Genomic DNA, 16,478 nt, shown 5'->3' on the forward strand with positions numbered 1-16,478 from the left:
AGGTAAAAAAAAAGTCTTAGCTTTCAGGACATACATAAATAGGCTTCAGGCCAAAGGTTGTGGTTGTAGCCTTGATTTAAACAATAACAAGAATAAGAACATTTATGTGGTTAAGATCAACAAGCAGCATATAAGCTGGGGGGGGGGGGGGGGAGAGAGAGAGAGAGAGAGAGAGAGAGAGAGAGAGAGAGAGAGAGAGAGATCCCCAAGATAGATCAGATTAGGGCATCTGTCTCTGAGCCTAAGGTTTAGGAAGATAAGTCACCAATATCTGTAAGAATGGGAGACAGAAATAGGAAGGGTTACTGGACAATGACTCATAGGTCCTGTCAGGTTGGCTAAAGAAGATAGTTCTGTCATCAAGTCTGAAATAGAAACTATACCAGACACAGAGGCAAGAAATTAATCTTCCACCCTTGGACTAGAATTTTTTCCAGGGATTTTTTCACCTCAGCATGTCTTTGTTCAGAGTTCTCAGTAGCTCCAACAGAAAGAGAAACTTAGGTAACTGATTACGAAACCTTGTCTTGGACTGTTGCTTAAAGCTAAGATGGAGTAACAAGGACTGGATTTACCTTCCAATTGGACAGAAACAAAATCAAACAAAATATATAAAGCAAGAATTAAAAAAAAACCACTAGATATAAAACAACAAAAGACAATAATTCATGCAAATTAAAGTGACAATAGTACACCACTACATGCCTATCAGAATGGTTAAAATTACAAAACTGACCATATCAAGTGTAGACAAAGATGAGGTAGAATTGGAATATTTATGCACTGCTGGTAGGAATGTACCAGCATTCAAACTTTGGAAAACAGTTTGGCATTTTTCTTAAGTAGCTAAATGTACACCTACAGAATGATCTAGACATTACACTCTTAAATATTTACCCAAGAGAAGAAAAATCCTAATGCTGATACACAGAGTTGTACATGAATGTTCGTAGCAGCTTTATTTATAATAGCTCTTTTCAAGAACCCAAATCGTATCAACAGGTAAATGGATTAAAAAAAAGTGTGGTATATACATAACAATACTCAACATTTAAAAAGAATGAGGAATTGATACAAATAACAAGATGGATGAATCTCAAAATAATTATGTTAAGTGAAAGAAGCTAGATGAAAAGAAAAGAAAAAAGGCACACTGTGTGATTCCATTCATATAAAATGCTACAAAATGCAAACTGAAAGCAGATCGGTGGTTGTCTAGGGAGAAGGTACTGGGGAGACACATGATGAAACTTAAAGATGATGGATATGTTCGCTATCCTGATTGTGGTGAAAATTTGAAGAGAACATATTTACATATGTGAAATCTTATTGATTGTACACTTTAAATATGTTCAGTTTATTATGTTAATTATACTTTAATACAGCTATTAATAAAAGAAAATATCTCTTGTCTTCCTACGGATGAAACAGTTTTATTTAAAAAAAAAATAAGATTGGTGCTAGATTATGTGAAACAAAATGGAAAAGCTTCCTTTGAAGGAAGGTAGAAAAGGGGTAGAAGCACTGAAAATAGAAGGAATATTCCTAATTCCATCTGTTTCTATCTAGCAATATTTCCATACCTGGCTCAGTTTGTTCTAGAATTGAGTGTCATTATTTTTTTGGTCCTGTATGCTTTTGCATTATAGCATAACATAACAAAATTTAGAAGAGGTCACCTATAAAAGGTATGTACTTTAGGGGGAAAAATCCACTATTTTTCCCTCTGAGCCATTCACCCCATGAATCTAACACTGTTTGGAAGAATTAAAGGTATTAAGCTGTCCTTTGTTAGAGAAAAGATGAATAACTCATTCAGGAACTGATAATTATAGACTAGTTCACTTCTTGAGACATCTCAATTGCCCCAAAATGTGAGGATGTGGTGTGTGTGTGTGTGTGTGTGTGTGTGTGTGTGTGTGTGTGTGTTACACGTGTAAAGGATGGAGTCTGGAGAGAGACAATTTCAAAGATTAACAATTGGTAGCTTTTAACGTTGAGAATGCAATTTTCTTGATTCTGGTATGAACTTTCCCTTTTTCATTTCTTCATGTGCTCTGTTTCCCATGCATGTTTCCCCTTTTTTGCCCTCTGCCTGCAGTTGGGCAAGTTCTCCAGGTTCTATCTTCTATGCAGTTTTAAGAGAGTGAGGGGACTGAGGTAGAGAGGGTTCCCAAGGCTTGGAGAGGAGCAAAATGTTATAATTTAAAAAGGAAGACGGATCAAAGGCTGGCTGGGAGGCTTGGGACAAGCTAGGTGAAAAAATGTAAACAGACAGAATCAAAACTTTTGACATAAAGGTGTCAGGCAGCTGGAGCCCCAGTTTCTGCTAAGGAGTTCTGTCAGGTAATATCAGTTCTCAGGGCTCTCACAATTTACACCTAAGTGAGGAAGAATAGCTTAAATTCCAGAAGAGAATTCAAAGATCAGCTCCTCCATTTTTCCCAGAGCAATCAAATTCACTGTGCTCTCAGTAGAGTCGCCTTCTTCTGACATATACTGAATGCATTCAAAATGCAGTTGTCGGCAAAAACAGCTCCCCTTTGTATATACGCACAGGTGCCTGAGGGATACTTCTGGAAAACAGCTCCCTGGAGTCTAAACCTGCATGTGGGGAGAAAAAAATAATAGATTTATTGCCACCTGCCTTGCGTAAGGATTTTAGCTTTGTCTTAAAATTTCAAATCAGTGATGACTGTGGGAAAGAAAATCCAAGAGAAGGGCAAACCCCTGTGTCAGATGTTTGAGAAAGAGACTCTCAGGAATTCCCCCAAGTTTCTCTCTGGCAAGAAGAGGACATTGTGTGAAATGCTGCAATAATTTCACTAGCAGATTCAGCAAAGTATAGGACACTCACAAGTGGGACATCAAAAAGAATAGGAATCTTACACATGGGACATCAAAGGAGAACCGTCCTCCCAGAGCCAAGCGTAGCTGGGTTTCCTCTGAGACAACCCTGTCCAGAACGGGAAATTGGAATGGGCGCTGGCTTGCTTGATGAATTCCTGTGGGGAGTAACATTTCTGAATTGCGGTGGCATCAATGTAGTCATTTTAGATTAGATTCTCAAAACCAAAAGAACCCAAAGAGATCTTTTACTCCCCTCAATCGTTTCGCAGAAATGTTTACTGAAGCCTCCATAACTTGGCCATCAAAGGTCATGCATATAATTAGTGGCTAAGCTAAGCTACAAAACAGGTATTCTGACTCTCAAGAGTTCCTCCACAGACAACCTAAACCTGATTTATTTTCCTCTAAGCCACTATTCCAGCCCAATACACAGCCATAAAAACTCACCAGGTCATCTGTACTATTAATTTTCAGCATCTGGGCATCCAAAGACAAGCAGTTCTCTTGACTTCTTTCCCAATTAAATGAGCTGGAGGAAAATCGGTAACAGTGTTCTTCATGCCAGAGCCAGTCTTGCGGACAAGGACCTAGGAAGTGTAGTGTATCTAATGAGTGAATTATGCCTGAGTAAGACTATTTCTAGAATTCTTAGATCAATTCTTCCCTCAGGACTCCCACATGTATACCACCTCTTCTTAATCAGAATGAAACCCAGACTCTGCAAATACCGCCACAGCCTCTGAGCATTTATTTCTCCAGTTTTTTTGGAGAAAAAGAAAAAGCATTCTGATTTTAGTAAACTAAATTTAAAAGTAAAGCAGTTAAAAAGCATGGCTTGAGCTGGTATGTAATTTTAGAATCTGATCTATTTTTTAAAGTGAAGTTTGAAATAATGGAAGTGAGAGTTGGGGGAATGTTTACTTAATAGCCATTTGGCTATTAAAAAGATATGTTTATGTGTTTTAGAACGTCAGATCTTTAAATAATGGATTTAGACTTCACTAGCATGCCTCCTGATTTTAGACACATGTTGTATGTGTAGTAGCCACATGTGGGTCATGAGTACTTGAATTGTGTCAAGTCTGCATTAAGATGTGCTGTAAGTGTAAAACACACATCTGTTTGAAAACTTAGTATGAAAAGAAGAAAGTAAAATATCCCATTAATAATTTTCATGTTGATTAGTGTTGAAAAAATATTTCAAATATATTGGGTTAAATAAAATGTTATTAAAATTAACTTCATGCTTCTTTTTCATTTTTAATGCTGCATATGCGGCAACTATATTTCTTTTGGACAGAGATGTTCTAGGTAGAACAGCATATTGATCCAAAGTGAGCATCTCAATTTCAATAAGATTTCAGAAAATAGGGAGTTTTCAGTAGCAAAATTTCTAGGGAGTTCAAAAAACCAAACTGAGGGCTTAAGCAATAGGCAAAATATGCCAATGTCTATATATTTATGGATATTTTAAAGAACCTCCAAATCCTCCTGCTCAGCATCATCATCTTCATCATCATTACCTCTTCCATATGTTAGTAACACTTGGAATTTCTTTCATAAGAAACAGAGCCTTTCGGTCTATGTTACCATGTTTTCCCGAAAATCAGCTCTAATGTGTCTTTTGGAGCAAAAATTAATATAAGATTCTGTCTTATTTTACTATAACATAATATCAGGTCTTTAATATAATATAATATAGTATAGTATAGTATAGTATAGTATAGTATAGTATAGTATAGTATAACATAACAATATAATATAATATAATATATTCTAATATAATACTGGATCTTGTATTAATCTTTGCTCCAAAACGCATTAAAGCTGATTGTCTAGCTAGGTCTTATTTTCGGGGAAACATGGTATGACCAAAAATTAAAATAAAATCCTTGAGAAAGATAACATTTTAATTTGAATTTTTATTGTGGCATAAAACCATTAGATAATTTTATAAGACTAGGACTTATCAGAGAGGAGAAAGTAGAAGGGTGCTGAACTGTGGAAGAAGAAAGTGAATGAGAAAGGGCATACAAAAAGCCAGGCTGAAAGCAATGAAAGCAAGTATTTACTTCTTAATTTTCCTAGTCCCATAATTTTATGTAAAAGAAAAGAATGTATTGGTTTTCGTGGACTAAAGGACAGTCTAGGCAGGTTTTCCAAGCTATGACAAAGCGAGAAAAACAAATCTCAAAATGCGATATTCAAACCACCTCTATTTATTTTAATTATTATTTTTACTTAACAAACACAAATATTGCTATGTGCCAAAACTGTTGACAATACTTTACATATATTAACTCATTTAATCCTCATAACAACACTGTAAGATAAGTTGCATTCATTTTCTTTGTTTCACAGGTATAGAAAATGTGAATTGGAACCTAGGCAGTCTAACTTTAGTATCTCTGTGTTTAATCCCTGCATCACACTATCTCTAAAACTCTGAGTTCTAGTTGATTGAGGAAATATTTCTTGGTGACCATCAAGACATTTTGATACAGAATCTTGGGATGAAGCTGAAATCTACCATTTTAAACAAGTTACTTGGGTGATAATTTTGTACACTAAAGGTTGAGAACCACCACCAATTCTGAGGCTAAAGGTAAAGTATGTTATTGTGAAGACCCTGAGTCTTGAGTCTTTCTAGCTGGATGACCTCAAGCAAACCACATATGGTAACTTCTCAGAGTCTCTCCCTCTTCATATATACACCAAGGACTACAGATTTGTTAGTAAGAAAGATAAAACTTGTCTCAAACTTGAGAAAACTGGCACTTTTTTCCATATGGTGTTTTATTTTTAATGTTTTTTGAGAATCTTCTCAAACCTGCTTAATGAAAAGCAGTACTTTATTTCCTATCAATACTAATTGGCCTTTATCTGACATTGTCAAGGAATGGAACATGTTACATAGTATATCTGCCAGTGAAAAACATATCACTTACTACTTTTAATTAGCTATCCATGCCTGGCATTTCTGGGAGATGGTTCTGAATGGTCCTGATATACATTTAATTCCATACAACTGATAAAAACAAAACTGTTTTATGGCCCCACCTGTGAAATAAACCATTGGCTGGTATGTAGCTATGTCTACTTATATAAACATTCTTATCCTGGATATACTATTCCGCTTATATTAGCAATTTTAAAAAAACTTGTAAATATTAAAAGGATTTATAAACTGTAAAACTTTATACAAAATTGCTTATCATTATTATCATCATTTAACTTATCTGAGTTTCAATTTTTTCATCTATAAAATAAAGGGATTTGTGGTTATCTGTGAACTGTTAGTGTATAATATTTATTCAAAGAAATTATATGGTTGAGATTAAGTGAGCTATACAAAAAACTGGAGAAATTTCTGCTTATCAGTGATAGTTAGCTATTAATGCTTAGAACAGGAGTCATGCATATACCTCCAAGGAAGCAATGTACTCCATTTCACACCCTCTAACTCTCCTTATGACTAAAAGCATATGCCTGATTTAATTACACACTGTAGGAAGACTAAATAATACAGACAACATCTGTAATAACATCAGACTTCACATTATCCTCTCCTCTTATAGATGCTACTATTTCTACCTGCCTCTTAGAGCATGAGTGCATTAGATAGCTGAGGTCAACTTAATTCTTCTCACAATAAACTGACTTCCTGGGCCCCCCATATTTTTGTCTAATCAGAAGTATTTACCTAACACTTCCAAGCCAGTCTACCTTCATTGATTCAATTTAAATTGATGTAGTATACGTATAGAAATAGTGCTATAGAATAAAGCTAACGTAGAGGTAGATGTTCCAGGGACAAAGGAGACCCCTTAGGAAAAGAAATTAATGATTAAGATACATTGGAATGGAAAGAGATAAGAACATGTATGGCAAGGGGTAAGAATGGGACAGTTATTCCAGAAAAAAGATCTCAAAACTAGAATTTTTTTTTTTAAAAAGAAGGTGCTTATAAGGAAGGAAGGAAAACTTAAATCCACCAAAAGTGGGCTTAACTAAATCAGACGTCTCAAGAATTTGGCAGAGGATAGAGTTGGAATGACAGAAATAGAGAACTTCTGGTGTAGAACATTACAAAATGATGTTATAACATTATGTAAATAATGATACCCATATTAGTATGCCAATTTTTGTATCTAGAGATGTTTCTAAGAAAGAGTTAAGATTAAACAGGGAAGTTTCCTCTACCTCTCTTCACTCCTCCCTCCCCCATACCTGAAAAATTTGCTGCTTTCTTCAGAGCTTCTTGAAGATTCAGGTTCTGGTAGTGAAGTTCCATTAGTTCTTTGGATTTCTCGTCCAGCTTCTGGGCAAGGGTTTCTATCCTTTCCTTGAGTTCATTTTGTAACTCCTGGGAAGTTCTTTCCTCCTGCTTCTGGGGTGAAATCTGTCCCTCCTGTATATTTTCCTGGTGAGTCAGGTTTGCTTGCTGTTGCTTTAGAAGATCAGACACCTGGGATACTAAATCATAGTTGAATTAAGACTTCATTTCCAATCCCCAATAAAAATCCCTCTAATGGATTTTGAAGAAATCAAAGAACTGAATCAGATAATCTGACAACAGATAAACTGCTAGAAAATGACCCATGTTTACTCAGAAATTATGGACTTGAAAGTGTTTTGGTGTTCCTGCAATAATTTTTTTTTAATATTAGGAACTGTCACAGACACTTGTGATTAACGTTATCAAGATTTTACTTGTTACTGAGAGTCACACACAAGTTAAAAGTAATCCCAAGGTAACTATCAGTAGCATAAATAAAATATAGACAAACTAAAATAGTCACCAAGCAGACTCAGTGACTATTAGTAAGAATATCATTAATGATTTTCTCTATTTGTGTTTTCATTCATCTGTGTCTCTGTGTCTCATACCCTTTCAGACTTCCTAATTTTCTTTAAGAACTGTGATACTCACCACTTTTTTGAGACACCCTCCCACAGAATTATTTTAAGTTACTCTGTCACAAGTCATAAGAGTCTCAAAACTTTTTTTTTTTTTTTTTTTTTTTTTTGCCACAGCACGTTTTAAGAAGGATGAAGATGCAATGAATGTTGTGAAATCAAGCAGGCAACAAATGTTAATGCTCAAATGTCTCAGTTCTAGAAGCTTGATGGTTCAAATACGTAGCAAACACCTTGCCTTGAAGGCCAGATTTAACCTTGTTATAAAGTGATCAAAGCCTCAGAGAAAGACTCTCCAATAGTCACTAATCACTTCTTCCAATCATTAGGAAAGAGCTTAGTGTTTACCAATTGAATAAGTAAATGGTTTGCGACCTTAAACAATTGAAAAACAAATAACACTTTAAAGGCCTTAACCTGAATTCTAAATAGCAGAAATAACGTAGATCTACAACCTAAATACACAGGCTGTTTAAATGGACAATCAACACCATCTCTTCTCCTTGGCCACTCTCATCCTTCTTTTCATTTCTTTTACTCTCAGCATCCTCTCTTTCCTAAATGGCCATCCTATAAATTTGAAGTATATTTTGTTTTAAATATTTTATTTATTAAGACTGTATTTCTGGTTCTTAGCTTTAAATTGGTATTTAATCATCTCTATTAACTCAACTCAACTAAACAATATTTCCTTTACTTTTGGGTCTCTCGGGTGATTTTGTAGATAAGCAACTTCAAATTATTTTCTTCCTCGTTATTTTAGGGATTACATAGGCTCTACCCACGAAGTTATGAAAACAAATCAAAACAAAAATCTACCATTCATCATCTTCATTCTATGCCACAGTCAATCGAGAGACAAGTGAAATATACCCAGTCAGATTCCCACTCATTCTAAAAAGAGTTTGCTTAAAATGTGTCTAAATCAAGGTTGTTTATAGGTGTTCTGAAACCAATTCACAAATGATGCTCATTTCCCCCCCTCCATCATTTCCCTGTGTCAGCACTTACATTGCATTACCAGAATTATGATGGTCACCAGTAAACCCAGGCAAAGGATGCCCAGAGTCACAGCCACAGGGCACCAGCACCGAGAAAAAAGAAAATGAAGACCTAGAGTACCAGAGGACAGAATTAGAAAGACAGATAAGGTGGAGGCAAGTAATCAAACAATTCTTTGGATCTTGTCTGTACCTGGTATGTTGCATTACTTACTTCTAGTCCTCCCAAGGACTATGCAAGTAATGCATTATCCATATTTACAGATGAAAAATATGGACAATTAAATAATTTAAGTAATTTACACAATTGACATAATATAAGGCCAGGATTCAATGCCAGATACTTGATTCTAAGTATCTGCTTCCAAAGTTTATACTTTGTCTACTCCTCACCACAACGACTCTTTAAGAAATTCCCAGTCCAACTAGGTTGGTTCAACTTCATCCACAGGGCAGAGAGCCTGATGTTTTTAATATAGTGTACACACACACACACACACACACACACACGGTGTTTTATAAGTAACATACCATAAATGAATGTCAGATGTCAAGCAAAAACACTTTAGTCAGTTAATAAACTGAGATCGTCTCCAAAAATTACAATATAGTTGTGTGCTATTCAATTTTTATTCCACTAAAATTGTATCTTGGAACTGGGGTTATTGACCAAAGAAAATTAAAAATGAGACCTCAACATTCACTTGACTCATATTAATGTCATGTTCTATACTTACACCGTTTCTGGCCCTGTTGTTACAGAAAAAAAGTCACCGTTAATATAGAAGCAAATAATTACGTAGCTCTCAGGTGTATGTATGTCTAATTATGTGTTCCACCACTTAAAAAACACAGATACTTTGGTTCAGCCGGAAAGCATCTCATATAATGTATCTGGACTCCTCATCTTGTAAGAAAAACAAATAAGGCACTGATAATGTTATCCTGTATATGCAAACAAGGAAACTGAAAAGTTCAGTGACTTGCTAAATTCACACAGATGTTAAAATCCCAACATAGGTCTTTAATCCAATTGTTAGTAGCTGCATGACTTGGAACATTATATCACTCAATATCCAGTGTGAATGTATAATGATCTAAATCAATCAATGGTCAAATATATTCACAGAATTCTTATGTGTCAAAAGCACTTCTATTAGGCAAATGATTCAAACAAAATAGAAATTTTGACAGGAAGGAATATGGTTCATTCACTGATTCAAAGTTATTAAGCTTTTCGATGTGTGTGGCAGGTTGGCAGAGAAGTGGAGATATCTGTGTCTTGTGCCAAGAATTGCCTAATCCTATCCTCAGGGACAAATATCTGTGTAAATCTTTCAACCAACATTTCCCTTGGTCAGTATCTATATTCCATAGAAGTAGATACTATAGGCGAACAAGTATGTTCACCACATGAGGGATGAAACTCCTGAATTTTTAAAAGAAAGTCACAGGATCCACACCTGTGCAGGGAAGGCACACACTCACACTTTCTAGAGGCCACATTTTGTTCTGTCTTCTTAGTAGGAGAGATCATTCATCCAACCCCTACTCCTGCTAGTAGTTTTCAAATTAAAAAGTAATTGGATTTTATGCAGCACGTGACTATTCTAATCAGATTCTAAGAGAATTAAGTTCATAATTGTAGTAAAAGTCACTACATGAATAATAAATGAATGAATAAGCAAATGACTATGGTTAACATGTAGGTCTACCCATAAATGCCAGTATTATTTTCATACCAAGTTAAGGTCATCAGCTCAAATGTTAAATCATTCCATGTTCACACTTACTTTTGCTACTGACAGAAATTTCTAGTTTGTTTGTGGAAACATGACTTGGAATTTCTTTACCCAAATTCTTAACAACATTCGTATGACTTCCCCTCTTTATATTTTGTTTATTTCTCTCAGAATGAATGTAATATGAAAGGCAATTTATCCAGATTGTCAAATTGGGATTATGAATTAATTTATACTTAAGCAATTTAACTTACTGTGCATATCAAACAAATTAGAATTTTTCAAAGCAGTGGTATACAATAAAACATAATTTATGCTAAACCATACTGAATATTATTTAATCTGCTTAGAATAATTCATAAAATATTATCTAGTTTTTGCAATATCTTGGACACTACTATAAAAGTTATCATTGTATACATTGGGTGAATTCAATATTTTCTGAACCTTCTGATGGATTGGATTCTGGATAAATGGGAGGTTGTGATACAATCCTAGCTCTACTACTTATAGGCTACATAAAAATGGATAATTCAGTTAAACTACCTGCTTCCAGCTAGTTTTCTACAAAAGAGAGAGAAGCAGTCCTAATCACAAGGTGTGAAGAGTCAGAGAAATAATGAATGTAAAGTGAATAGCACAGAACATAGCCTATAGTAAATGTTCAATAAAAGTTATTATCATCTACTATGTCATCATTCATACCAAGTTATTTCATTCTTCTGCTTCATCATCATTACCGTTATATCCAACATGATTTTCTTTTAAATAAAGGTTATTAATTCTATAATATTTTCCCATACTCATGTGTTTTGACTGTCTAATCCTATGTTCAGTTAATTTACATTTTGAAACTAATCTAGGGAATCTGGCCATGTACACATTCACCCATTCCTAGTACCTTTGGCTGTCTCTCCATTTGGCTTATGATCAGGTTGATCCTTCATAGTCTTGCTCTTGAGATCATCAAAAGTCACTTCCATGGTCTCATTCCATGAATGAGAAAGTGTAGCAGTCAAGGACTTCTACAAAGTAAAAATGTGTGAGCTCTTGCTGGAGTGTTTAAATAGCTACTGCTATATCTAATAGAATGACTCAGTCATTGGTAGGAGGAAGGAGAGGCTTTGCTTCATATTTACTGACGCAAATTCTTCGGTTATGTCTATTGCAGGTGGGGATGATTCTGACAGTATTTCAGGATATTTCACTAAATAATTTATGAAAGGGAAAACTGTACTTTCCATGAGAGTTTGAAGAGAGGAATTTGTACACAATTTTCAGATAAGGAAGTGAAACTCAAAAGGGTAAGTCACACTAAATTTGAGGGAATATATGCATTTAGACCAGATTGATTCCAATGCCCGTATTGTTTATTTCACTGTAAAAGACTATCTCCATACTGCATCTTTCATAAGTTGCACATTTCCCTTTTTAATTTTGACTGTTTTAATTAGCAATTGACTTAGGAATTTTAGGGTTTAATCTCTAGCCATGGTGACCTAGGTAATTTTACAACTTAATTCCGGGTTGTAATCATATAGGGGCCGTATAGCATAGCAGCACAGAAAACTTTGGATCCAGATGGAGCTAGTTTCAAATCTTTCCTTTGCTATTCCCTTGATCTGTAATCTTGGGGAATTACTTAACACTCTGAACCTACGTCTTTGTCTGTAAACTGAGACATTATACTGTCCAATTCATAATGTTAATATTGTTGTTATGGGACTCAAATGAGATATTGAGTAAAACTGCTTAGCTTTGTACTTCAAACATAATAAGAACGAAATAAATGACAGTTCTTAATATTCATAGTACTAACCAGTACAGTTGAATTGCCTGTCAAAGAATTTCATTCTATGTATGATTGACTTGAGTCACAAAGATTCTTCAGTGGACTATATGTATTCATTGATAGAATTCATACCTATTTTCCCTTCACAACTTCTTAACCATAAAATAAATATCTCTTTATAGTTATATATGCCTTTTTTGAAAAGCCCTTATCTATTAGAGATTTGTTCTGAAATATTTGTGGGAAAAATGATAGGATATCTGGGATTAACTTTAACCTAAACCAGGAAAAATAAAAGTAAGGAGACACATAAAATAACATTGGAGAAAATATAGAAATAAATAAAATACCTAGGATAGGAAAGAAAAATCACCAATATTGACACCTTTATTTCCTTCCTCCTCCCTGGGTTTGTTTTTGTATTCTTTTTTTCTGCGTAGAGTATCTGAGACCAAGTTGAAAATAGTTTACTATCATTTAAAGTTTTATTCTACGACACACTTCATACACAATAAAAGCTTAGCATGTAGCAAATATATCTTAGTCGGATCAGCTTGTAACTAAGCTTACCTTTATCCTTCAAGCTCCATCCCACTTCCATTGACTGTGCCAGGAAACAAGATTGGATCCATTTCTTAATTCAACATGGTGACTTTCACATAAATAAAATCTCAGGAAAGTTTTTAACAATGATTTAATAAATACTGAAATTATATCACAATGAAAAGGACACCTTATTCCCCACAGTGACTCAGTTATTTCATATCAATACACTAGTAGGTTAAGATAAGACATATAAATACATCACTGGCTTTCCTGGGTCTCCAGCGTGCCGGCCCACACTGCACATTTGGACTTGCCAGCCTCAATAACTGCATGAGCCAATTTCTTATAATCAATCTCTCTCTCCATGTATATATACATCCTATTGGTTCTGTTTCTCTGGAGGACACTGACTAATAATACTCCCCATTCCTTCCTCTTCTCAGCCCCTGGAAACCACCTTTTTATACTCTGTCTTTTTGAATTTGCTACTCTAGGTGCTTCATATAAGTAAAAGCATACAATATTTGTCCTGTTGTATCTGACTTATTTCACTTAGCATAATATTTTCAAGGTTCATCTAAGTTGTACCATGTACCAGAATTTCCTTCCGTTTTGAAGCTAAAAAATATTCTATTGTATGTATAAACCACATTGGGTTTATCCATTTATCCATTGATAGACATTTGGGTTTCCCTGTATTTAAAGATCCGGGGGGATAGTTTCTCTAACCTTACATGGCAAATAGCTGGACAGACTTGTCAGACCATAAGTAGTCTTCATTATCCCTGCTTCCTGGTGTTTATGCCCTTGTGTTACCACATACTTTTGCATGTGGGTAGGATTTGTGGCTTGGAGTGTGGCAAAGATGATGAAATATATGTGATCATGTATACGTGATTACATGAGATATATTGCCAAACTTGCTAAAATTTCCCTCCCTCTTCTTTCTCTCTGACTGGACTTAAAGGAGAAAGCTTACATGAATCCCACAGTCACATAGAAATGTATTCTGCCTGAGGAAGCTTGGAAGTGTATTCTTCCCCAGTTGAGCCTTCATATGAGAACACAACCTAGTGGACACCTTGATGGCAGCCTTGTGATACCCTAAGCAGTGGACACAGCTATGCTCTTCCGACACTTCTGACCCACAGACACTGTGAGGTAATAAATGCCACTTTACATTGCTGCTCATATGATTTGTGGTAATGTGTTACGTGGCACATAAAACTAATAATCCTGTGATAAACTTCATCCTCCTCTTTTGTTAAACTTCCGTAAATCTAATCCTACCACTGACTTTCAATGTTTCTGAGGTTGCCACTCAAACTCAGGCTGCAATCTTGCTTCATACAATAGAGACACTTCCTAGTGGAGTGGTTGCAAGATGGAACTGGTTTCTTCTGCCACATTATCTATTTTTGAAGCCATGGCTATAGCTCAACTCACTGCTCAGCTCTTTCTAACCCATACTTGATGCCTCAGAGTAATAATAGTCCTGGCCCCTATTTCACTGAGGCACAGCGAGGAAGGGAATCTATGGTGGGTCACATGATTTAGGCAAGGTTAAAAGGAGAATAATCAAAGAAACCATAAATAAGTAGTTCTTTAGTCCCACTTGTTGCAGCGATTGTATAACAATTCCCTGAAGCATAGGTGAAAAGGCCTGTGTACATGTACCCTCATTGGTTCCACTCCAAGTCCTTAACAACTTGTGTATAAGCTAATGATTCACAAGCTTAATGGAACTACATGATTGTGTAGGATAGTAATGAGATCATTTCTCTCTACCTCAGCTACCTGCCCTTCTGCTGTGGGCCTTCTCTAGTCTTCCCACCTGAATCCTTTTTCCTCTCCTATGAGACTGAGCTCAGAGTTAAACTTGCCACAGGGCATGATCACTTTCATTGAGATAAACAAAAAGTTCTATTTCTCCAGGGAATAACCCATTGAGAGAGAGAAAAAAAATGGCAGTGGTAATTCTGAGAAAGAAAAGCAACAAGGAGGTCATTAACAGAATCCTATTTTGTTCAAACCAATTAGGAAGCTGGAGGGCAAAAAGTTGATGGCAATCACATGGCAGGAAAGGGCACTGGGTGGAATAAATAGTCACGTTAATTGGCAAACCTGTTCATGCAGGTGAAGTCTGGCACCACTGGGAGAAGAGATGGGGCCAGGATAGCAAGGGGAACTATTTAAGATCTGGAATTCCAGGAAAGGTAAATCATGGTCGTGGTAATAATACATATGAGAAGCATGGAGGATACTAGTTACCCATGAAGGTGAAGGTCATTGGTAAAATTGAGTGGAAATCAAGATCATCTTAGTTAACACTTATAAAATGCTTGTTGTATCAAGACAATTATATGCATTTCACACACATTAACTTATTTAGTCTCTATAAGTATATGAAGAAAAATTATTATATTATTACCCATTTGTGGAGACAGAGCCCCAGAGAGCAGTTTCCAGGCTCTCGGCCTCACGTGGAAAGGTGTTGGCTCAGGTAGTAGATACCCGTCAACTGTGGCTAGTTGGCTGTCAGCTGTAACCATTGAGCCGTTGGCCAGTAATATAACTACTGTGGCTATGCTAGCAGAAAAATGGGGGCTAACAAAAAGATGGTGGCTGAGCCTGCAAGCGGCACAGTGAAGGTTGAGAATTGTGTGGCTCCTGTTTCCTGTTTCTCCAACCCAGCCGCCAGCGAGAGTATAGTGGTATGACTCTGTTATGTGGGGCACCCTGCTCGCTGCGCCATTTGTCATGCAGGGCGGCCTGCGGGGTGTCATGCGGGATCTCTGCTCCTGCTCCCCACATAAGAACGCAGGACATGGTGAGGCCAAAAAGGAACACCCACAGAGCCATAGGTAGGGGAGTCGTACTATTATATTCTTGCTGGCGGCTGGGTTGGAGACAGAGGAAGCAGGAGCCACACTGTTCGCAACCCTCACTGCGCTGCCACTTGCAGGCCCATCCACCATCTTCTTGCTAGCCTCCATTTTCTGCTAGCGTAGCCACAGCAGTTATATTAGTGGCCAATGGCTCACTGGTTACAGCTGATTGCCATGTAATCACAGTTGATGGCCATTTACTACCTGAGCCAGCACCTTTCTATGTGAGGCCGAGAGCCTGGAAACTGCTTTCTGGGGCTCTGTCTCCACAGACTCCCCTACCTATGGCTCCGTGGGTGTTCCTTTTTGGCCTAGCCACATCCTGCGTTCTTATGTGGGGAGCGGGACCAGAGACCCCGCAGGCTGCCCCGCTCGACAAATGGCGCAGCGAGCAGGGTCTCCTGCATGACACCCCGCACGACACCATTTTATATAGAACGAAACCGAACCGAGAGAGATGTAATAACTTGCCCAATATAAAACAGCTAGTAAGTCACAAAGCAAGTATTTAATCTCAGAGAAACCTAGCCGGTTTCTTAGTCATAATCTTCTATCTCTCTGACAAGAGAAAGAGAAGTGAAAGTTTGATGATGCTTTTCAGATACATGGCACTCTAAACAGAAATATTCGAATCAAATGCCTTTGTGTCTCTGATTGTATTTTCTCTGTGAAACACCATCTAGGGCAGGTCAAATGGACATTGCACTCCTATTTTATGAATGGGAAAATTAAGAACTGA

The 16,478-nt window shown here is 36.5% G+C and overlaps 1 protein-coding gene across 1 annotated transcript; it reads right to left on the reverse strand.

Annotated features, from left to right (window-relative positions):
- Window positions 1-1,417: 1,417 nt before the first annotated feature.
- OLR1 (oxidized low density lipoprotein receptor 1) lies at window positions 1,418-11,554 on the reverse strand. Its single transcript, XM_088797935.1, has 6 exons — window positions 11,415-11,554; window positions 8,782-8,883; window positions 7,081-7,326; window positions 3,298-3,437; window positions 2,890-3,005; window positions 1,418-2,604 (listed from the first exon to the last, which is right to left on the reverse strand). Exons 1-6 carry the CDS (start codon window positions 11,494-11,496, stop codon window positions 2,460-2,462), a joined length of 831 nt encoding a protein of 276 aa, XP_088654061.1. The 5' UTR covers window positions 11,497-11,554; the 3' UTR covers window positions 1,418-2,459.
- Window positions 11,555-16,478: the final 4,924 nt, after the last annotated feature.

The sequence above is a fragment of the Rhinolophus sinicus genome, chromosome 1 (genome assembly GCF_057876585.1).
Source record: "Rhinolophus sinicus isolate RSI-liver-muscle chromosome 1, RSI-T2T, whole genome shotgun sequence".
NCBI classification, from domain to species: domain Eukaryota; kingdom Metazoa; phylum Chordata; class Mammalia; order Chiroptera; family Rhinolophidae; genus Rhinolophus; species Rhinolophus sinicus.